Genomic DNA, 24,377 nt, shown 5'->3' with positions numbered 1-24,377 from the left:
ACAGACAGAGATAAAGGGAGGGAGAGATACATACAGAGAGATATAGATAGATAGATAGACAGACAGACAGACAGACAGACAGACAGACAGACAGACAGATAGATGATAGAGATAAAGGGAGGGAGAGATACATACAGAGATAGATAGATAGATAGATAGATAGATAGATAGATAGATAGATAGATAGATAGATAGATAGATAGATAGATAGATAGACAGACAGACAGACAGACAGACAAGGTAGATAAAGCAGATAGGTAGGCAAATAGATAGGCAGAGCCGCAGAGATAGAGGGAGGGACTGAGAGAGAGATAAGTAGGTAAACAGGTAGCTAGACAGACAGAGATGATAAGGCAGATAGATAATAGATAGACAGACAGATAAATAAATAGATAAGGCAGATAGGCCAGCAGACAGACAGACAGATAAATTGTTCTACTTCTGGCCTCCTTCTAATAAATAAGCAACCATGCTTCTCATGCTATTCTGGCCTTCGCCCAATAAATGAATAAATAGCTAAATATGCTATTCATGCTACTTCTGGCCTACTTCCAATCAATCAATCAAACACCCAATCTGCTGCCTACTTCACTTCATTTCCCACTGGCACTTTGGGGCCCAGGTTAAACGGCCAGCATCCTCAACTTGCTTTTGCCTTTCCGACATCCCAACCTGTCCTGGAAAAAAAAAAAAAACACTGGCCTCTCAATGCCGAGAACGGACTCTGCAACCCCCCACGGTCCTTACAGGATGAAGACCAACCGGTGATGCTCCAGATTCGGTCAAGGACCCCTTTCCCTTCATCCTGCTTCCCGCCCCCCTCCCCCCAGGCCAAGACCGATGAGGAACAGGAGATGCTCTCCCAACCGCAGGCGTTGAAGTCAGAACTCCTCCATCTCCTTCCAAATCAGGGACCCGGCTGATCCTCACTGATCCATGGGGAGGGGGGCCGCGTTAGCAGCGCCCTTTGCAGATGTTGCGACCTGGGTGGAAACTAGATCTCCCTCCCCCCCCACGCCTCTTTTTCTTCTCCCTCCCTTCTCCCCCCACCCGGAATTTTTTCCAGGCTCGGGTTAACGTCCTCCCGGAGCGCCCAGGTAGATTCCCACCGTCCTCCTGGCCTCGGTCGCCGGTTCCCAAAGAGGGACGGGGGGGCGGCGAGGGACAGAAGGCGGGGATTGCGGGAGGAGGAGGAGGAGGAGGCGCCCTCCGGCTGCCAGCGCCAGTCTTCGGGTTGCAAAGACCGGCGGCCGATCTGCTTCCTGGGGTTTCCTTTCGCTTTCCCAGGGTCGCCTGTCTTAAGGCTGCTGCGCTCTGGGCGCGCTCTTGGCGATCCGGGTAAAGGAAAAGCGCTCAGGAACGGAAGTAAGACCCTTGCTTTGTCTGGGGCTTTTGTGTGTGTGGGGGGGGGGGTTTGCTTTGCAGAAGACTCCCCCCCTTCCTTTGAGCCTGGTGTCCCCTCCCCTCCTCGCGCTGGGAAAGACCCTCATCCCATCCCATCCCACCCCATCCTTTGGCTTGGCCTCCTGCTCTTTTTACCTCTCTTGCCTTTCCTCTCCAAACCGCGCAGGTGGCCGGATCTCCTCCAGGGAGGACCCATTCATGATGCTGAAGTCCTGGAGAAGCAGAGGCGTTTTGGGCAGCCTCTTTCGACTGCTGGGGGTCCAGGTTGGCAGTTTGCCCCCCGTCAGGTCCAGCTCTTCGGGAGAGGGCCCTCCTTCCGCCACCAGAGCGACGGGGATGAAGAAGCGGGGCTACGATGTCACCAGGAATCCCCATCTCAACAAGGTTGGGACCAAACTCCGTGGTTATGATCTATGAGCTTCATTAAATGTCTATGGAGTTTCTCAGTCGTCCAGGTCATGGTGGTCCCAGAGGTCCTTTTTTTTTTCTTTTTTTTTCCCAGGAGGCCACCGGACTTCCTTGGTTTTTTTTTGAAGACGTTTCGCTTCTCATCCAAGAAGCTTCTTCAGCTCTGGCTGGATGGTGGGGAAGCTTCCAAGAAGGCTCCCACGCCCATTTGCACTACTCAGGTGACCCTGACGACACAGATAAATGGAATAAGAATAGAATATTAACTTTACTGTCACTTTGAATGACCACGAATCGGCATACATTAAAATGAAATTTCGTGACGTACAGCTCTCAAAGGGTCACCACCTCCGATATACACTACATAAATATGACAAAAATAAATAAATAAATACAGAATTATGTATGTACCTACATATATTATATGACACAGGGGGCATATAAACCTCCAGGGGCATCAACAACTCTAAAAAAAAATGCACAGCTGTTTGCAAGGAGTATAAATTCTTCCATTCCCCACCATCCAGTCAGAGCTGAAGAAGCTTCTTGGACGAGAAGTGAAAGGTCTTCAAAGAAAAACAAGAAAGCCCAGTTGCCTCGTGAAAAAAGCACCTTTGGGATGAGCTTCACTACTCCAGATGGCCTCTGGGTAGCAGCAAAAAAGTTGGTGAAAAACTAACTTTTTTCTGCCCCTACAGTTCCTCTGGATTTCTGCAATCTAGAACAGAAAGATGGACAGTATCCCTACTTGGCTTTTTTTTTTTATTTCTCTGCGTTTACAAAGCTCACAGCACAGTAATTTATAGAACCATGAAATTCACATAAAATTCTCCCATCATCCACATAGGTTGTTCTCCCTGAAGTCTGGATTTCCCAGAGATCCCCAAATGGTGTGTTTGATGATCCAAGCAGATCTAAAGCCTGGGAGGGGGTTCCAAATGTTACTGAATATTTATTCAGTTGTCATTATTGTACAAGAAGACCTCACAATTGGTTGCTGCCCTCAGATTTAGTTTTGTCCTCTAAAACAATTACCTCTTAAGTGTGGCTCTTATACTTCTCAACTAATTTTCAAGGGAATTTCGACTTAGAAAGTCCATTAAGTCTTCCAGGACCAGAGATCTTTCTATAGTTGATCCACATTCTCATTATCCTTCATTGAACCTGAAGATGTATTATAAAATTTCCTACTGATTTATATGCCCTGGTAACTATTTAGAACAGTGGCCCCCAACGTTTTTAGGGCTCCAGGGACCAGTTCCATCGAGAGAAGCTTTTCCATGGACCGGAGGGGACATCGTTTCATGTGCTGCCTGCATCCCGCAGATGGGGGCTTCACCTGTTTGCGCGGATTGGTTTTTGGCATGCCGGGGACCGGTGCCGGTCCACAGACCAGGGGTTGGGGACCCCTGATTTAGAGAGCAGATATCCTTGGTTGCTATTCTTCAGATGTATAACAGTCATGGTCCATGCTGATTGGAGTTTAAGTTGGATACACGTAGAGGCACGAGCTTTGGAAAAGGCGCTATAGCTATCCATATTTGGCTAGGAAACATTTTGTAGTATTCCACATGAGGTCTTCTGCTGAACCACATCTGGAACACCACTAACTGCTTCTGACTCAGAGGATTAACTTGTGGAAAACTGTATAGTTCACCTATGGAACATCACATTGGAGTGATTTGGAGAAGAAAGGGAAAGATTCTTGAGTTTTCCTAAAAGTTCCCTTTCTGGAGCATTTGGGGATTTTCCATAACCTTCTGTCCTAATAATATAAGGGAGCCTTGCTTATTTATTTGATCATTTATCATTTGGACTAAATGTTCTATAATCAAGTTGTCAAAGACTAATCACAATGGCTTTTAGAAAGTAAAATGCTGCCTTCCCTTACATCAGGGGTGTCAAACTCGCGACGTCACGTGACGTGTCATGACGTATTGTGACTTTTTTTCCATTGCCGGCAATGGGGTGGGTGCAGTTTTGGCATGATGCATCTGGCCGGTGGGCCGGCAGTTTGACACCCCTGTCTTAGATCAAAAATTTGGCCTTCTAGCCTGGTATTATTGACTTAGGCGGACCCTTACTTTAAATTTTTAGGATGGAATATTTTGAGCCCTACCAGATTTCCTTTGGCCCTAAAACTAAATAAATAAACACCTGCAACCTTCAGCGTTCAGGCATCTATTTTACCTCTGGATTATAGCACCTACCTATTCATAGAACTGCAAAAGGAATGGAAGCTCAAACAAGATTGTTGACAGTCACTGGATTCAGCAATTTAGCTGCTTCTGTCCCTAAGAGGTTGCATACAAGTAGTCCTCAACATACAACTGGTTTTTGCAATTGTTCAAAGTTACGACGGAACCCCAAAAAGGGACTCAGGTCCCACTGTGGTTATGTGACAGGATTTGGGGCACCCAGCAACTGGCCTGCATTTACGGCCGTTTGAAGTGCCCTCCATTCATATGACCTCAAATTTATGAAGCATTTTTCTAGCAAAGCTGCCCCAAAGTGATCATTGGGTTCGCTTAACGACCGTGGCATTCGCTTTACAAACGGCGTATTCATTTTATGACCATTGCAAAAAAGGTGGTACAATCTTTTGCACACAGCGACCCGCTTTACAACCGTCATCACCCAGAACTGAAATTGCAGGCTCAATTACGGTCACAAGTCGAGGACTTACCTGTATTGATTTATTTTATTTATTTTTTGCACGCTTGTGGTGATTATTTAGTTATGTACCTTGGTTCTATTGGAAGAATAGTATGTGTAAAATACTATATGTACTTTGGAGTGAAACTTCCCCTTATCTTTTGGAGTAATGCCACTGCAAATGAGGTGGATTGATAATTCATTAGTCATCCGTTTTATTTTATTTTTTGCAAGAAGAGGGAAAGATATTTCTGACTTGTCAACACTTTTGAATAACTTTTTTTTTTTTTGCAATGCAGCAAGCATGCAATGCAGAACTAAAACTTGGGCTGGCTTCTCTTTTGCAAAAATCTTGCAAATCTTCTGGGCCATCTGGGGTGGGTATGATTTTGCAAAAAGCAGTTTCATGTAAATCCATCAAGTGAGCACATTTTAAAAAAGGAGGAAATGGTTTTGTCAGGCTTTTCCTTACAAATACTGTACAGTTCATTTGTCAGCACCTGAATTTCAAGTTATGCTAAAAATTACTCTTGAAGACTTAAACATGTGCAAAGTGGGGAATACAGGTGGTCCTTGACTTACAACAGTTCATTCAGTGACCGTTCAAAGTTACAAGGGCACTGAAAAAAGTGAGTTATATGACTGTTTTTCACACGTACGACCGTTGTAGCAGCATCCCCAGGGTCACGTGATCAGAATTCAGATGTGCTTGTCAACTGACTCATATTTATGACGGTTGCAGTGACCTTCTGACAAGCAAAGTCAATGGGGAAATCAGATTCACTTAACAACCGGGTTATTCACTTAACAACAGCAGTGATTTATTTAACAACCGTAGTGAGAAAGGTCATAAAATGGGTCAAAATTCACTTAACAAATGTTTCCCTTCGCAACAGAAAGGTTGGGCTCGGATGTGGTCGCAAAGCAAGGACTATCTGTAAATTATCCATCAAAATAAAATTTGGCTTAATGACAATATGAAAAAAAGAACATTATGGGAAGTTGGTTTGGGACTTTTGTTGACTTTTGTTAACAGAGCTAGGGACAAAAACTGGGACTGGCACACCTGATACCCACATCGATGTTTACGTACACACTTTATAAACTGTGCAGGCAACGCTCTGGCTAAGATTACTCTTTGTCTTTGTATGAATAAGAGAGAGAAAGAGATATGTGCAAATGGACGCCATTCTGGATCATCTCTTCTCCCCCACAATTTTATTAATCTGGAATTGATTATAAATCATACTAGCTGGTTGGAAACCTGGATGTTTACCCATTCACTGGACTTTTGCCTTGCATATTAGATATTTTTCTATCATATATGCTTCAAAGGTCTTGAAAGTCTGAAGTTATCAGCGGCAATAATTGCTGGAATTTTCCATTTTTATTGGGTTGGTTCTTAATCCGCTCTACAGTGTGAGGTTAGCTTATTTACAAGAAACTATATAGATGTTAACTTTGGAACTGGTACATTCTGCATGGCTGTATTCAGTCAGATATCTCAGTATCTGGGACCCGTAATCACCTCTGTGATGCTGTGTGCGTGTACATACATGTGCAGGTAGTGCCCAGCCTATGTCCACAATGAAGACAGTTGTTAAGTCAGTTTTGCCCCACTTTATGACCTTTCTTGCCACAGTTATTAAGTGAATCATGCAGTTATTAAGTTAGTAACACGGTTGTTAAGTGGATCTGGCTTTCCCATTGACTTTGCTTGACAGAAGGTCACAAAAGGGGATCACCTGACCCCAGGAACACTTCAACCGCCATAAGTACATGCCAGTTGCCAAGCGTCTGAATTTTGATCATGTGACCGTGGGGATGCTGCAGTGATCGTAAGTATGAAAAATGGTCATAAGTTACTTTTTCAGGGCCCTTGTAACTTCAAAACGGTCCCTAAATGAATGGTTGTAAGTCAAGGACTACTTGTATTATTATTGTTGTTGTTATTGTTGTTGCTGCTGTTATTGTTGTTATTAATAGTAATCATAATCACAGTCACAATCACAATCACAATCATAATCATAATAATATTGTCTATTCTTCCAATCAATATAATAATTTTTAGACTGGCTGTTTTCTAATGATTTGGCTTCTAGTCAAGGAAATCAATTACTATTGTTATTATAGTTGGCTTCCTCCACCCCATCCCTCGTCCACTTTCAACTTCACTTTAATTCCAGTATTTTGGTTTTTTTTTTATTTGTGTATGTTTTTGTTTTACTTTGGCTAGTAAAAATCTGGAATGTGTGCAGCACCCATTTTTCTTTTCAATACAAGTAATGTTTGGTGTGTTGTGTTTCAGGTGTCCGTCTGTATTTTAAAATCCCCTAAGATTTTAAGGCTGGAGTTCTATTTTCCTTTTCTAAATAACAACGGCTTCTTTGTTCACATTCCTTCATTTGATTTTTTTAAATTTTTCCTGCCAAGGGAACCTGTAATATATTATGTACCATATTTGTAAAGTACAAAGACCAGTCGTGAGTAATTTTTTTTTAGTGCCATTGTAACTTCGAGCAATTGCTAAATGAATGGTTTTAAGTTAAGTACCACCACACTGGCTCCTATAGATGTATCCTCTCTGGTCATGATGATTGTTTTCCGTTGATTATAAAGTAACAGAAGAGGACATGTTGGTTTGTTGCTGCTTTAATCAACTTGGGAATATTTGCAAAAGCATGTAGAACTTTGGGTTTTTTTTTATTTATTTACTAGCTGTACCCAGCCACGCGTTGCTGTGGCTCAGTCTGGTAAAAGCGTGTGTTGCTTTTACGTCCAACAGATGGTGCTGTTTTTCAAAAAAGCATGTTTTTACCTGTCACAGGTGTGACATCTATATAATATAGATATATAAAAACACGCGCGTATTCGATTGCAACGTTGTGTCAAAATTTCAGAGCAATCGGTGAAGAACTTTCAGAGATTTAAGATTTTGAACAAACGAACATTTACATTTATATTTATATAGATGTAATCATTTAAATCCAACCACAGCTTTCTTACCTCCTGTGGAATAAAGACCTGGCATTTAACCCTCAAAGGGCTGGCCATATCAGGAGATGTGGCATTGTAGATATTTGATTGATATGATTGTTGATAACCAGCTTTTTAATTCGACATAGGAATAAACCAGGATCTTAAGCAGAAACCATAGTGCAGATACAACACTGCTAAATCTGCTATCCCTATTTGCATTGAGGCTCCTGCATTCTGGATCAATTCAAGCTTCCCAGTTGTCTTCAAAGACAGCCTTATGTAGAGTTTTCAAGGAAATGAAAGCCAAGAACTTTGCTCTTTGGATATTGTGTCTTATCAAGGATATTTTAGTTCTGTACTTCCTTTCCGTGTAGTTATTAAAATGCTGAACTGGGATGACAGAGATCCAAGTTCAAAGCTAACTTCAGTCATGGAAAATCACTGGGTGACTTTAAGCTGATCAATAAGTTAGTCCAGCTTGACAGTTACATAGATAAAATAAAGAGAAACCAGATGAAGATAAAATGTAATTCCTCAATATTTGTCTTTCTTGCAGTTCCCATAAGAAACATAATGATAACTTAGTTCAGTGATGGCAAACTTTTTAGAGACTGAGTGCCCAAACTGCAACCCAAAACCCACTTACACATCGTCGAGTGCTGGGTGGGCGTGGCCCATTGGGTGGGCGTGGCCCATTAGGTGGGCTTGGCTGCAGTGGTAACGGCAGACTGGATGGAACTAAAAAGTTCAATCAAACAATTCCAATTTTCAAGTTCTTTTTTTTCCCGTGAGAAGTTGAAATTGACTGATTGAACCTTTTTTTTTTTTTTTTTGCACACGGCGGCGGAGGCCTAAAGCGAAAAGGTTTTATAAAACCCAGCTGAAGGTCTAGGACTGGGACGACGGCGCGCATGCCCACAGAGAGGGCTCTGAGTGCCGCCTCTGGCACCCGTGCCATAGGTTCGCCACCACTGTCCTATTCCATTTCATGACAAATGGTTGTTCAGTCTCTTCTTTAAAACCTCCAGTGTTGGAGCACCCACAACTTCTGGAGGCAGGTTGTTCCACTGATTAATTGTTCTCACTGTCAGGAAATTTCTCCTTAGTTCTGGGTTCCTTCTCTCCTTGGTTAGTTTCCATTTGTTGCTTCTTGTCCTGCCTTCAGGTGCTTTGGGGTATAGGGTGACCCCCTCTTCTTTGTGGCAGCCCCTGAGATATTGGAACACTGCTATCATGTCCCCCCTCGTCCTTCTTTTCATTAAACTAGACATACCCAATTCCAGCAACCCCGTTCTTTGTGTGTTTTAGCCTCTGTATTGAGATTCTTGGTTTTGGTTTCCTAGTCTGAACTACCATGGAGTGATGACACCTACACACTGCAAAACCTGGTAGTTGATTCATTTTTTTCTACTGCACCTCCAGGCAACCCTCAACCATATGGCTGAAGAGTAGACAATGAAATACACAACAGTGTTTAGATAAGGAATGCCTCTGAAGCGGAAGCCATAGGTTTTCTAAAACTGCTTTCAAATCCCTTTATTCATGGTAGCACAATCATCCAACGCAGACGAAAATCACACATAATCTCTAAAAGAAAACAGCACGGATTTTCCTGGCAGGCAAACACGCTGTGTACTTTAGCACTGATTATATGCTTGTTATTTCTTCCAATAACCAGTACTTTAGAAATATGAAGTGCATTTATGGGTTAGTATGCTGCAGTGCTCATCCGTAATTCCCCTAAGTGAATTTACAAAAAAAAAAAAAACCAACCCAAAAGGAAATGCAAACAATGAAAACATAAAACATCGTACAGAATTAAAGACAGCCTATTAAATATTTACTGTTGCAGTTTGGAAGGGAAAAAAAGGTTGTATTGTGGAACAATGGATTTCAAATTGCCATATGTCTAACTGGTTTCACCTCCACTTCTATTATTATGATTACATGCTAGATAAGCATCTAAAATTGCTTGTTTGATCCTATACATAATTACTCGAGCTAAAACTAAGCTTTTTACACTCAGGTAAGTGGGGAATTGGAATTAAGCCCAACTTAATTCAATACAAAGGTGTGTTTTAATACATTTCTCACTCACAATAATCTAGGATAAAGCGGAAGTCCTGGGTTCTAATTATGCGCAGTTTATAAATGGAATGCAGCCTTACTGGAAGATGGTTACCTGTCTAATGAAATTACAGTTTGCTCATGGCAAACGAGCGCCACGTGAAACAGAAAAGGAAGACATTTATAAATGCCTGTTAAATATAAAAGCCAGGTTAGAACTTCCATATAAAAATGCAATATATCTCTGATACAAAAAGGTAAAGGTTTTCCCTGACTCCAGGGCAGTGATGGCGAACCTTTTAGAGACCGAGTGCCCAAACCGCAACCCAAAACCCACTTATTTATTGCAAAGGACCAGGGCCGCATCAGCATTGTGGTTCCCTCAGGGAGGGCGGGGTGTGTGGCCCACTGGGTGGGCGTGGCCAGGGTGGTCACAGCAGACTGGGTGGGTGTGGCCAGGTAGGCGTGGCCACCTCGATGCTCTAACACAGGGGTAGGCAACCTTGGCTCTTTTATGACTCGTGGACTTCAACTCCCAGAGCCAGCATAGCTGGGAGTTGAAGTCCACAAGTCATAAAAGAGCCAAGGTTGACTACCCCTGCTCTAACACCTCTACTCGAGCTTGCTAGCCAGCCGTTTTGCCTGCTTTGTGCTGGGCAGGGCCGCCGCCAGGTGGCAGCCTAATGGACCTGCGCAAGGTGTTAGTGGCGGTGCGCATATCCACAGAGAGGGCTCTGAGTGCTGCCTCTGGCACACGTGGTATAGGTTCGCCACCACTGGTATAGGACTTCCTGCCTGAGCAGGGGGTTGGACTAGAAGAGAGGCCCCCTACCTTTTGGGCACCAGTGACCGGTTCCATGGAGAGAGGTTTTTTGGTGGACCGGAGGGTGCGTGGTTTTGTGTGCTGCCTGCATCCCATGGATGGGGCTTGTTTGTTTGTGCGGATCGGTTGCTGGCATGCCACGGCCCAGTACTGGTCCACAGACCGGGGGTTGGGGACATCTGGAGTAGAAGACCTCCAAGATCCCATCCAATTCTGCTATTCTGTTATTCTGATATTCTAACTTACAGCAGTTCATTTGAGAAAAGTGACTTGTGATTGTTTTTCACCCTTAAAACCATTGCAACATCCCCATGATCACGTGATCAAAATCCAGCCACTTTATGACGGTTGCAGTCTCCCGGGGTCGTGCTATCATCACCTTTTTTAACCTTCCCAGCCAGCTTCCCATAAGCAAAGTCAATGGGGAAGCAAGATTCACTTAATGAACAAATGATTCACTTAGCAACTGCAGTAATTCCTTGAACAGTTGAATTGCTTAGCAATGGAAATTTGCGGCTCAATTGTGGTTGTAAGTCAAGGACTGTCTGTATTTGTGATTTTTTTAAATTAAGTGTTGTATGATTCCCCAGAATCACGTAAGATGGGTGGCTATACTAATATGAAAAATAAAATAAAATAATAATAAATAATAAAAAATAAAATAAAATATAATAAAATAAAGTAAAGTAAAATAAAATAATTAAATTAAATTAAATTAGAATAATTAGATTAGATCAGATCAGATTAAAATAAATTCTTTGAACTATTAAACAGGATAGATTTGATATTGCAAATAGGTTATCTCCTTTACCTGTAACAACCGAAATTTGTACATGGCTATACCAAATTTCTACATGCCTATAATTGCATGCAGATATTACTTAATGCAGAGTTTTGGGTCACCCGGTATTTCCATAAAAAACACTGGCAGGAGCTGGATGTGTCCACTCCATTTCAGTCTTTTAAACATCCCTTTTTCCAAGAAGACAAGAAGGCAGTCTTGTCTGCCCTTCACATACCCCTTAAAATGCCTGAAAAGAAAGGACACTAAGAGGTAATTTGATCCAATTTTTAAAATTGCATGCTGAAACCATTCTGCGGACAGAAAAAAGCTGAGATGATCAAAAAAGGTTCAGTATATCATTGGGAGATTTATTTAAAAAATGAACACTGCAGATATATGTCCATTCATCTATTAATGATGCTGAAATTTCGTTTATGATAGCCTATTAATCATAATTGCTTAGATCTTAAAATAACGCAAGAATGGAATTTTCCATCTTTTTCTCTGAACTTTTAGCTTCCTAGATCCCATCTCTCTCTCTCTCTAATCTGCAGTACTGCCTGTGCAGGGGTATAAAGGTGAAAAATACATGGGAAACTTGTTTTATTGAATTTTCTTAACTTATTTTTGGATCACAGAATCTTAACTCTTATGTGGATCACAGAATAGGTTCAATTCTGTGAGTGAGAGGGGCAATGACTAAATTTGATCAGTAAATCAATTTAGTAGAATGTAGACTTGGAAGTGTGTGAGCAATGTTTCGCAGAATCTAAAAAAACACTGCGACCGTCATAAATTCGTACCAGTTGCTAAGCACCCAAATTTTGATCACCTGTGCTGCAAGGGTCATCGGTGTGAAAACTGGTCATAAGTCACTCTTTTCAGTGCCGTTGTAATTTCGATCACTAAACAAATGGTTGTAAGTCGAAGATTACCTGTACACAGAAAAGTCACGCTTAAAAACAACGATTAAAAAAGGCACACAAAACAGGAAAGGATGATATGAACCACAGTAATGGAGCCATCGCAAAACCACTGAGCTCCAGTGGTAGAGTGGTCAGAATGCAATATTGTAAGCAAACTCTGCCCACAGCCTGGAGTTTGATCCTGACGGTGCTCAAGCTTGACTCAGCCTTCCATCCTTCCGAGGTCAGTAAAATGAGGACTAGATTGTTGTGGACAATATGTAAATAATGCTCACATTGTAAGGATGGGAGCATTACAAGGAGACCCCAAAACCAAAGTCATTCAGTCTTGCCAGGGTTCAATTGAATCCTGTTGGTCCCATCCAGGTCCTCCTAGCCCAGGGGTAGGCAACCTTGGCTCTTTTATGACTCGTGGACTTCAACTCCCAGAATTCCTGAGCCAGCATGGCTCAGCTTGGAAACCTCTCCCTTTCCCCTCAGGGTGGCTGGCTTAGGAATTCTGGGAGTTGAAGTCCACGAGTCATAAAAGAGCCACGATTGCCTACCCCTGCCCTAGCCTGAAGACATTGGATCAAGACCCTGCTATCATGTCACCCCTAGTTCTTCTTTTCATTAAACCAGGCATTCCCAATTCCTGCAACCGTCCTTCACATGTTTTAGCCTCCTCTCCCATGGTCATCTTTGCGACTCTTCTCTGCACTCCTTCTAGAATCTCAACATCTTTTTTATATCATGGTGACCAAAACTAGATGCCATATTCCAAGTGTGGTCTTACTAAGGCATCTCTCTCTTCCATTCCCTCAGTTCTCCCATAAACCAAACCATACAGAGTGCTAGAACAGGGGTCTTCAAACTTGGCCCTTTTATGACTTGTGGACTTCGACTCCCAGAATTCCTCAGCCAGCCATGCTGGCTGAGAAATTCTGCAAGTCGAAGTCCACAAGTCATAAAAGGGCCAAGTTTGAAAACCCCTATGCTAGAATCTCCAAGAGGAGAGAGGGCGCCTGGGCGCAACCCAATCCGAACTCTCAGCCGTTCTGAGCTTCTTCGTTATAGGGGCCAAATCTTTATGTAACGTGAAAAATCTCACAAAGATCTTGGCAGGAATAAAATCACACAGCTGTGTTTGCATTTCATCTGAGACTGAAGCATGACTCAGATGCCTGGGGTGTGTGTTGGGGAGTGGGGGGGGGGGAAGATAACTAATTACAAGTGTAAACCAGCCAGAAAGTACTCTGGATTGCATGCCAATTCAAACCTCTATTGAGATTTTCCTCGGCTGGTGCAGCTGATGGATTTTAAAGGCCGGCTACTTTTTGCACTTAACAAGTCAATCCGAAACCTATTCTCTTGGAAATTAATTTCAGAGTTTTGTCCAAAATCAGCAACTTCCTCACTTGCCAAAAACCGATAGGCATATCTGCTCAAAATGGATTGTAACACCTGCACCTTTTTTTTGGAACTGGAAATGTCTTGGCTATTTCCCCCCCCCCCAAAAAAGGAAACATACTGCAAATGTTCCATAATCCCCCTCTACACTGAAATTAATAATTGCTCCTTTGTTTTTAATTATTCCCATTCTAGTTTGATACTGCTTAATTTTGGGAGATCAGCCAAAATGGTTTATCACCTGCTGGGAGATGGCAGTCCCCAGGCATGTCTCTGGCATTCAATTGTTGCAGATAGAACAAGCAATATCCAAAATAGCAACATCTGGCAGATGGGTGCTATCTAAAGTTGCTTGGCATTGCAGGAAAAAAAAATACAGGTATACCCTCCACTTACGACCACAATTGAGCCCGAAATTTCTGTTGTTAAGTGAGACGTTTGTTAAGTGAGTTTTGCCCCATTTTACGACCTTTCTTGCCATAGTTGTTAAGTGAATCACTGCAGTTGATAAGTTAGTAACGGGGTTAAGTGAATCTGGCTTAACATTGACTTTGCTTGGGAGAAGGTCGCAAAAGGGGATCAGGTGACCCCGGGACACTGCAACTGTCATAAAAATGAGTCAGTTGCTAAGCATCTGAATTCTGATCATGTGATCACGGGGAGGCTGCAACAGTCGTAACTAAGAAAAATGGTCCTAGGTCACATTTTCCAGTGCCATTGTAACGATCACTAAATGAACTGTTGTAAGTCGAGGACTACCTGTATGCAGTGAGTATGCAGCACAAAGAATTGGGCTGCCAACAAGGAACCAGAAGATTCAAGCATTGATTAAATACTCAAGGTTGCTAAAGGCTGATACAAGCTATTTCAAAGGACTCTGGGAGATGGCATCGCCTGAGATCTAAGTGTTTGGTGGCCTACATTGTCCTACATCGCAGCATGATAAAGTATGTGTGGTTTTGATTTAAATCATTCTGTGAATCTAGTCCTTGTGGTTTGTAAACCATAGTTTATGGCTTGGTGCAACATGGGAATTGGTGCAAAATGGTGCAATATGGGAACATGGGTATGTCTAGTTTAATGAAGAGAAGGACGAGGGGGGACATGATAGCAGTGTTCCAGTATCTCAGGGGCTGCCACAAAGAAGAGGGAGTCAAGCTATTCTCCAAAGCCCCTGAAGGCAGGACTAGAAGCAACGGATAGAAACTAATCAAGGAGAGAAGCAACCTAGAACTAAGGAGAAATTTCCTGACAGTTAGAACAACTAATCAGAGGAACGGCTTGCCTTCAGAAGTTGTCGGTACTCCAACACTGGAAGTTTTTAAGAAGAGATTGGACAGTCATTTGTCCGAAATGGCATGGGTCTTCTGCTTGATCAGGGGGTTGGGCTAAAAGACCTGGGAACTACCAGAGGACTGGAAAAGAGCTGATGTAGTTCTCATCTTCAAAAAAGGGGAAAAAATGGATCCAGGAAACTACAGACCTCAATACCTGGAAAGATTCTGGAAAAGATAATCAAACAACGAATCAGCGAACACCTAGAGGCAAACAAAGTCATTACCAAAAGCCAACATGGGTTTGTCAAAAACAAATCATGCCAGACAAATCTTATTGCATTCTTTCACCAGGTGACAAAATTAGTGGACCAGAGGAATGCTGTGGGTATAATTTACTTGGACTTCAGTAAGGCATTTGATAAAGTAGACCACAACCTACAACTTGATAAGAAAGAAAAATGTGAGTTAGACAGCATCACCACCAGATGGATTCTTAGCTGGCTGATCGGCCGTACTTAGGGTGTGGTCCTCAATGGAACTGCATCTACATCGAGGGAAGTGTGTAGTGGGGTGCCCCAGGGCTCTGTTCTGGGCTCAGTGCTCTTCAACATCTTCATCAATGATTTGGATGAGGGAACTCATCAAATTTGCAAACGACACCAAGCTGGGAGGAATAGCCAACACTCCAGAAGATAGGCTTAAGATACAGAAAGATCTTGGCAGATTCTGTAAGGAACCATTCCAGATGGGGTTTATTCAACAATTCATGAATAATCAAATGATGTCTTTTCAAAGAGTCCTATATGATTTGTTCTGGTCCTTGGGATCCATGTACTTTTATAGACTCATATCCCCACAGTTCCTATTTTGGTTTGTGCTAAAGAAGCTTGAATCCATGCCTGTTGTCTTTTGGGAATAAAGAAAACAAGTTCAAAACTCAATGGGCACTCACTTCCCAAAACTGTTTTTGGCCAATGCTATGTTTTGAGGCAGCCAGGACCTCCTCAGAACTACATTAAGCTCTGAGCACTCTAAGAATAGGCTCAGTGGAAGTTCTTGAGATGTTTTTCTAATAATTCTTATGATCTCCACTCATTGGCCAACTTCTCCCAGACTCTTCTATTTGGACATATGAAAATGAAAGAAGCCAGGATATGTCATTAGAAAAATCTGGTGCCACCAGGGACAACTTTGGAGAGAGTAGTTTCTGGATTCTCAAATCCATTTTATTTTTGGAAGCACTGGGAAATGTATTTTACAATATCGTATCATGCTGAATGTTGTCTGCTGCCAAACAAACAGAGCTGCCTGCTTGTCAGCCAGTAAATGAAATAGTAGACCTTAGGGACTAATTACCTAAATAGCTGCACATTTCAGAAAATCTGATACACGAATCCAAGACAGTGTGATCCAGGTCTTAGCTATTTCGTAGGTGAATCGATTTGTCAGGCACATACAAAAGGGCAGCTTTTTGATTGTGCGGTTGTGATCTCTACCTTATCTGTTTTGATCCAAGTAATAGGCAACCCTGATCAGAGACATATGTGGGGTATTCAGATGAGGAAAGCAATGTTACACCTTCGTGCTGAGAATTCTGCCTGTATTGTGCACATACATGTGTGAAAGGGGTAGATTCTGGGACACAACGGTCCAGCGCTGTTTTGTCCTTTTTACAAAAAAGTCAGATAGTATACCTGCTTCTGGTTGTAGGCAAGCAGTTTTTCATAACATCAATAGCACTAGCAATTAGAGTTATATACCGCTTCACAATGCTTTGCAGCCCTCTCTAAGAGGTTTACAGATTCGGCATATTTGCCCCCAACAATCTGGGTCCTCGTTTTACCGATCTTAGAAGGATGGAAGGCTGAGTCAACCTTGAGCAGATCAGGATCGAACTCCTTGCAGTGGACAGGGTTAGCCTGCAATACTGCATTCTAACCACTGCGCCACCACAGTTCTTGGGCCTCCACAGCAACTGACAGTTTCAACAAAATGATGAATTATGTTGTGATGCAACATAACCCAATTCTTCCTTACTTCTGTCCCATGTTGTTGTTGTTCGTCCATCGATTTTCGATGAAGACCTTGACATCTTGTGGATTGTGGGCATTTGCAGCTCTGGCTTTACGGAGTGCTCGCTTCTCTTGTGCCAAGATTGTCCTCCTGTGTTCATATGTCTGGCACCCCTGGTAAACCAGGGTAACAACAGCACAAGTACAGAAAGGATAGAGTTTGTGTTTTAATATCACAACACATTTTACCGATCTCAGAAGGATGAGTCAACCTTGAGCCAGTCAGAATCTTGAACCTTGAACCAGTCAGAATCGAACTCCTGGCAGTGAGCAGTGAGTTAGTAGCTGCAATACTGCATTCTAACCACTGCGTCATCACAGCCAGGAACCCAAGATAGCATTTTCTGTTTCAACCAATTACGACTTGAGGTTTTGTTCTTGGTTATGTTACTGTGAGAAAAAAATTAGGGAAAGAAGGGGATGAGAGGTCAACATTTACATCTCAAATATTTCTTCAGCAATTCTAAACTGTTTGCCAGAATCCTTGCATTATGGAATCCTGCTCTCTGCAAATTATAATTGGGTTAATATTGAAATTTTATATAGGAAGCAGTTGACCCCCTTGTTTGCTGTTTCTATTTTCTTTTTAAAGAGGGAGGCCTGGCCAACAGTCGTTACCATATCTAACATTCTTTTAGGCAGGAAACAAATGGCTATTTTTAAGTGCAGTTCAGAGATTGCTGTTCTGTCGGTTGCGAGTATAGATTGTGAGCATCGGTATGTTGAATTTCTGCTCCTTTGGGACTGCAGGAATCAAGGTGTCCCAGTGGTTACAATGTAGTATTGCAGGCAAACTCTGCCCACTGCCAGGAGTTCAATCCTGAAATTTTGGGCTCAATTGTGGTTGTAGGTTGAGGAGTGCCTGTATGTCTCTCATAAACTTCAAGAATTTGGTGTGGTCTAAATTTGATTTGACTACAGTTCCCCATGCTTTCCAGCCAGCATAGCAAAAGAAAGAATTATGATTTAACACAGCTGGAGAATATTTGGGTGTGGTTCAGTAGCATTAATAGACAATAGTCATATTCTTGGACTTGTCTGTCTCTCAACCAACACTTAGAAATTCCTGTTTCATCAGTTATTAGGCAGCTGTTTTTAAACTAAATTTTGGAATGAGCGAAGTTCTTTTGCAACAAGATTGTTTCAAAAAGAGAGAGATAATTTCATGTATTCCTGACTAAGCATTGACAGTATTTTTGTCACATCAGCTCATTCTTTAAAATGTTTTAAACACCATTCATGGCTGTTCAGAAGAGAATTACTTCAAATATGCATGACTCAGTTTCTCTTTAGCCAATTGATGAGAACTGTCTAAAACATGTTCTTTTCTTCCAAATTGTACCTATTAAAGCAACTTGGTAATGAAGATCCCACATACAGTGAACCCTGGTGTTCAAAATTGTTTAGCAGAAATAGGGATCGAGACTTTGGACCAGTTGATTTTCAGGATTGTTGTATTGTGTATTGAATATGACTTACTGAACTTTCAATATTTGCTTGGCAATTATGTATGCTTGGCGTGCATATTAATGAAATAGCATACCCAAGATTCTTTAGCAGCCTCTAAGGCAGGGGTCCCCAACCCCCGGTCCATGGACTAACACTGGACCACAGCATGCCAGAAACTAAGCCAGGCAAACAAGCGAAGCCCCCATCCTCCAGTTTGCGGAAAAAACTCCACAGAACCAATCCCTGGTGCCCCAAAAGTTGGGGGTCCGCTGCTCTAAGGTACCTACAGTTTTAGGATCTTTAAGAGATGCAGCATTTGAATGGAAGCCAATTCAATTTTGTAAAGCAGACATGTCAAACTCGCGATGTCACGTGACGTCGCGAGACGTATCGGGACAGTTTTGCCATTGCCAGCAATGGGGGTGGGCGCAGCTTCCGGATGACGCGTCCGGCCCGTGGGCCGGCAGTTTGACACCCCTGTTGTAAAGGATTGAAAAGTAACATGAAATTAGTTATATAGAAGAATTGGAATGACCAGTTTTAGTGTCAACTGTCCGATTAGCGAACTCAAAATCAAGGAATCTTCAAGGCTTTGAAGTGCCCTAAAAGATAAAACTTTATTGAGTACACATCTAGAACTGAAGAAGCAAAACCAGCAAATTGCCTAGTTAACAAAAGCTTCCCTTAACCTCCACCCACCGGGTGCTCACGCGCATATATCTTTGGTTTGTTATGGGAGCGGTCCACTTGTCCGTCAGACACCTGTGTTAGTGACCTTGGCATTCTTCTAGGCTCTCACGGTCCATGGACGACTTCTTAAAATCCCGTTTCCTTCCACGCTTTTTAACCCTCTCCCCTGTTTCTATGAAAAATTGAGTAGCGATAGAAGTTAGCAGGCATCTTAGCGATTCAACCTTGAGAATTAAGGAGTCTATTAAGGAATCTATTATTTATTGGCTTGTTTTCTAGATTATTCATGGTATTTACAGGAGTCCTTCCTCCGCAACCCCAATGTTAAAAAAAAATCAAGACTCTTTCTATACCGCGCCTTCAAAATGCTGACTTTGCCTTCGTAGAATTCTATAGGGAATATTGTGACTTCCACCATTCTGATATTAGTGGGTATAAATAAATACATCATGGCATCTGAATATCTTTTTCCAATGCCTTCATGGCTGCTCTACCATGTTGCTATTCTGCAACATATTTCTTGATTGTTTGTTCTTTTACTGTTGATTTTTTTTCTCTTCTGTTCAGTCATGTCCAATTTTCAGACTCTAGAGCAGACATGTCAAACACAAGGCCCGGGGGCCGGATGCGGCCCGCAAAGTGGTTTCATGTGGCCCATGAAGCCATCCTGGAAACAGTGAGGGAATGGCCCCCACTGCCTTGGCCCCGGCCCAGGCCAGCCGGGAGCCAATGTACAATTTTGTGGTGGCCATCTTGGCACTTGCCCCGGTGGACGATGCCTTGGCACTTGCCACGGTCCCACCCCTTTCTGCCAGAGACCCTCAGATCTGTCCCACTCCTGCCCAGACCCCCACAGGCACCCTTGACGCGAATGATGTAGAACTGGCCACGCCCACCCAGTAGCCACACCCACCCCAGCCACGCCCACCCAGTAGGCTGCACCCACTCTGGCCACACCCACCCGGCCCCCCCAGGGCAACCGCAATACTGATGCGGCCCTCAGTGAAATTGAGTTTGACACCCCTGCTCTAGAGAGTGCAGAGAAGAGCAATGAAGATGATCATGCTTGAATTGGTTTATTTGGAAAACTGCATTGCACAGGTAGTCCTCAACTTATGACCACAGTTGAGCCCAACATTTATGTTGCTAAGTGAAACATTTCTTAAGTGCATTTTGCCCCATTTTACGACCTTTCTTGCCACACTGGTTAAGTGAATCACTGCAGTTAAGGTAGTAAAACGGTTGTTAAGTGAATCTAGCTTCCCCATTGACTTTACTTGTCAGAAAGTTGCAAAAGGGGATCACATGACACTGGGACACTGCAGCCATCATAAATATGAATCAATTGCCAACTATATGAATTTTGATCACGTGAGCATGGGCATGCTGCAATGGTTGTAAGTATGAAAAAAGTCACTTTTTTCTTTTTTCTTTTTTTTTTAACCTTTTTATTCGTTTTTTTTCATACAAACAATAATAATTTTTCCACCAACGTGCTGTCTGAGTTTACATATGCTAATACATGTTTAATTCCTAATCCTATAAATTGACAATGTCAACTTCCTATAAAGAAAACCTATATAAAATGTTTTATAGATGGCACTTGCCACCAGCAAGATTAGCGAAAATGTTTAAAAATATGTCAGACAGATGTTGGAAATGTAAACATAAGTCAGGCACCTATTATGTTTGGTGGACATGTGATAAAGCAAAGAATTATTGGGAAAAGATACATACTTGGTTAGAAAAGATGCTAGGAGAACATGTTGATTTTAAACCTGAACTTTTTTTATTAGGTATAATGCCAGAAAAGACTAATAAACAAAGCTTATATTTGACTTTGCACGTTATACCAGCGGCGAGAATCATATTTGCGCAATATTGGAAGAATGAAGGAGTACCATCAGATAAAGAAATAATTAAAAAAATATTAGAATGCGCAGAGATGGACAGATTGACTATGAGACTGAAAGAAAAGGAAGAAATGGACTATTGTCAAACCTGGAATTTATTTTACTATTGGCTACTAGAGGAAAGAAAAAAGTCACTTTTTTCAGTGCCATTGTAACTTTGAACTGTGACTAAACAAATTGCTGTACATATGTAGTGAATTTATTGGTAAATCAGTGACGATTGATAAGTATAAAATAGGGGATATTTTTTCTTTTCCTTCTAAGTTTGTATTTTTAGCTTATAACTTTTTAAAGTTTTTTTTTCAAGTGAAAACATTGTTTTGCCACAAGAATAAAGATATTAAAAATACACTTTAAAATACTTTTTAAAAAGAGCCCACTTTGAACATAGCCGCAAATCTATACCAAGGTTTTCCACAATTCTGAAGTAACTAATACCAAAACCCTACCATGGATGTCCCAAAATAGAGTTAAATATTTTTTTTTAAAAAAAAATATTTCTTCTCCTTTCTTCTCTATATTATGTAGGAAATATTGGCTTTCCAGCGTGGGTTTTTTCCCCGTGGCATGTTAGTTGGTCAAATAGATGTACATGAAAATCCGTATTGATTCTCTACTGTTCTTCTGATTCCCTCAAGCTTGGAAAGGAAATATTTTAAAAGGCAGAAATGATGCAAAAATTAACCATCGGCTCCATTTCTTCCACAGTGAGAAAGGCAGGCTTTCTTAAATTAAGGTTAAGAAGCTTGAAGGATATCTAGGTTGGATTTTTATTATTTTTAAGAGCTTTGGACTGGTGGAGGGGAAAGCTACTGCCATTGTAGAGGTGGAGGCTGGTTTGAAAAATAGCTTGTACACTGTGCTATTTTTGAAGGTTAAAGAGGCAGAACATATTTCTACCTTATTAGGTGATTGTAGCACAAGGGAGAATTTTGTTCTGCAGTTATACAACTCTAACTTGCGAGTCATCTCAATGATGTCCTGGTGGAAGGCAGCTTAATAATTCAGTGATTTATTAAGGAGGAAAGATCCAAGTATCTCTGACTGGCACTTAATATAATGCAGCAGCAATTTCAGTATTAGCACTGGGAATTCATGCATTTGGGGGGGGAGGTTGTGCCATGGTGGGCACACTGCATTGGCATTCTTAAGAAATAAAAATGATAAGGAACTGACACCCAGTGCTTTGATTGGAAATCTCACTGCCTGCCCAAAACAGACCATATGTTAAGAAGCATATGGGAAGATGGGATCGAATGAACAACTGGATGCTATTTTGCTAAATTGTCCAAGCATCTTGTCCACCTTTTGGACAATCATGGAAGCTTAGCAGGGTTGGCTGTGGTTAGTACTTAAATGGGCAACACTAAGTGACATCAAGGCTTTTGGCTAGACTGGGAAGTCAAAGGAACATTCTGGAAGAAGGAAATGCATAATTTCTGTGCACGTCATCCTCGACGTACGACCACAATTGAGCCCAAACTTTTTGTTGCTAAGCAAATCAATTGGTAAGTGACTTTTGCCCCATTTTACGACCTTTCTTGCCTCAGTTGTTAAGTGAATCACTGCAGTTGATAAATTAGCAGCCTGGTTATTAAGTGAATCTGGTTTCCCCATTGACTTTGCTTGTCTGAAGATTGCAAAAGGGGATCACATGACACCGGGATACGGCGACCGTCATAAGTATGAGCCAGTCACCAAGCATCTGACTTTTGATCAGGTTACTATGAGGATGGTGCAATGATCGTAAGTGTGACAAACAGTCAGAAGTCACTTTTTTCAGTGCTGTTGTAACTTCGAACAGTCGCTAGAATCAGGGGTAGGCAACCTTGGCTCTTTTATGACTCATGGACTTCAACTCCCAGAATTCCTGAGCCAACATACCTATGCTGGCTCAGGAATTCTGGGAGTTGAAGTCCACGAGTCATAAAAGAGCCATGGTTGCCTACCCTTGCACTAGATGAATGTAAGTCGAGGACTACCTATACTACTTTCAAGAAACTACATGGAGTTGAGCCTGATGCATGGTTGCCTTTCTTTGGTTTCAGATGAGTAACATTCAACCATTTTTGTGAGAGCACCTACGACATGTTGTCACAGTTTGGGGACGGCTCTACCAGTTGCCTATCTTTGCCTTACAAGGAATCAGCCCTTTAGTCTTTCCTGATTTTTGCCCAATAATATTCAACCAAAGAGAATTCCCCAGTACAAAACATATTCAAAGTACGATGATTATTCCAAACCCCCTTTAATTTGTTTTAAATCAGTGGTTAGGAAAAAAAATATTCTAATCTTACACATTACTACAGCAGCGAGAATAATTTTTGCACAATACTGGAAGAATGAAGGACTGCCATCAGAAGAAGAAATAATCAGGAAAATATTGGACTGTGGAGAGATGGACAGATTAACTATGAGGTTGAAAAATAAAGAAGATGCAGACTACTATCAAATTTGGAACCTATTTTATTCTTGGCTAGAGGAAAGAATGAAGGATTAGGAATTGAACATGTATTAGCATAGCAGACTCCAGACAACTTGTTGATTGGAAAAAATTAACATATGTTGATGAAAAAAAAATCAAAATCTTTATACAGTAAAAAAAAAATGTTCTTGGTGTACAAGGTATGTTTAGGTTTGGCAAGAGCATCCATTCTAGGCCACTTTACAAGGGCGTTTCACAAATGGGTTTGGTTTAAAGTTGCTTTTTAGTAATAACAGGAACTGGCGAAATTCTCTCTTTTTTTTTTTTTTTCCGTGAGGCCTGTACAACCTACTAGCATTAAACTGCTCACCGCACCTCTGTGGTTTGTGTCTGAAGCCCAACCCTGTGATAAATTAAACACTGGCCTGGAAAGAATAAATGAGAAACAAGGGATGAAGTAGTTTTTCTCCTGATGGTCCCATAAATCTGATAGAAATGAGTTCCTTGTGTCATCATACACTTCATCCCCCATAAAAATAAAAAAAAGTCAACTGTGGTCAGATTGATTTTCTTTTTGTTCTTTATTGAAAGTATCCTGCTTTTCTATCCTTTGGGGGGGGGGTTTGTCTCTAAATCACAACGTTGGACAACTGAAAGCCCTGAGCTGCATATTAGCCCCCACCCCTCCTAATCTCTCTGCCTCCTTTTTTCCTTTGCTCAAATACTGGAGGGCTTCCAGTCACAATTGCTGAAAATTGTGGTGTGGTTTTTCTGCTCTTTTGAGGCAGGAAACAGAAAAATAATAGCATGTGCCCATGGAAGTTACAGACCTTCTCATTTCTCCACCCACCCACACCCCCCAAAAAACCCAACAACAACTCCGGGGAAAATATACAGGTAGCCCTCAATTTACAACAGTTCGTTTAATTGCTGTTCAAAGTTACAACAGCACTGAAAAAAGTAATTTATGACCGTTTTTCACACAACTGTTGCGGGATGGCCATGTGATCAAAATTTGGGTGCTTTATTTATAAATTTATTTATAATAAGTTATGAAGAAGAAGAAGAAGAAGAAGAAGAAGAAGAAGAAGAAGAAGAAGAAGAAGAAGAAGAAGA

General features: G+C 41.7%; 1 protein-coding gene across 1 annotated transcript in view; it reads left to right on the top strand.

Annotated features, from left to right (window-relative positions):
- The first annotated feature begins 1,705 nt into the window (after positions 1-1,705).
- Positions 1,706-24,377, top strand: part of ME3 (malic enzyme 3) — a 104,153-nt gene continuing 81,481 nt past the window's right edge. The window contains exon 1 of the mRNA XM_015823923.1: positions 1,706-1,788. Within this exon, the coding sequence (XP_015679409.1) occupies positions 1,741-1,788 (48 nt within the window). The 5' untranslated portion in view covers positions 1,706-1,740. The remainder of the gene's footprint in view (positions 1,789-24,377) is intronic.

This window comes from Protobothrops mucrosquamatus, unplaced genomic scaffold (genome assembly GCF_001527695.2).
Source record: "Protobothrops mucrosquamatus isolate PMUCROS unplaced genomic scaffold, P.Mucros_1.0 scaffold2049, whole genome shotgun sequence".
NCBI classification, from domain to species: Eukaryota; Metazoa; Chordata; class Lepidosauria; order Squamata; family Viperidae; genus Protobothrops; species Protobothrops mucrosquamatus.
The sequence above is the reverse complement of the archived record's forward strand: the minus strand, read 5'-3'. Positions and strand labels throughout refer to the sequence as shown.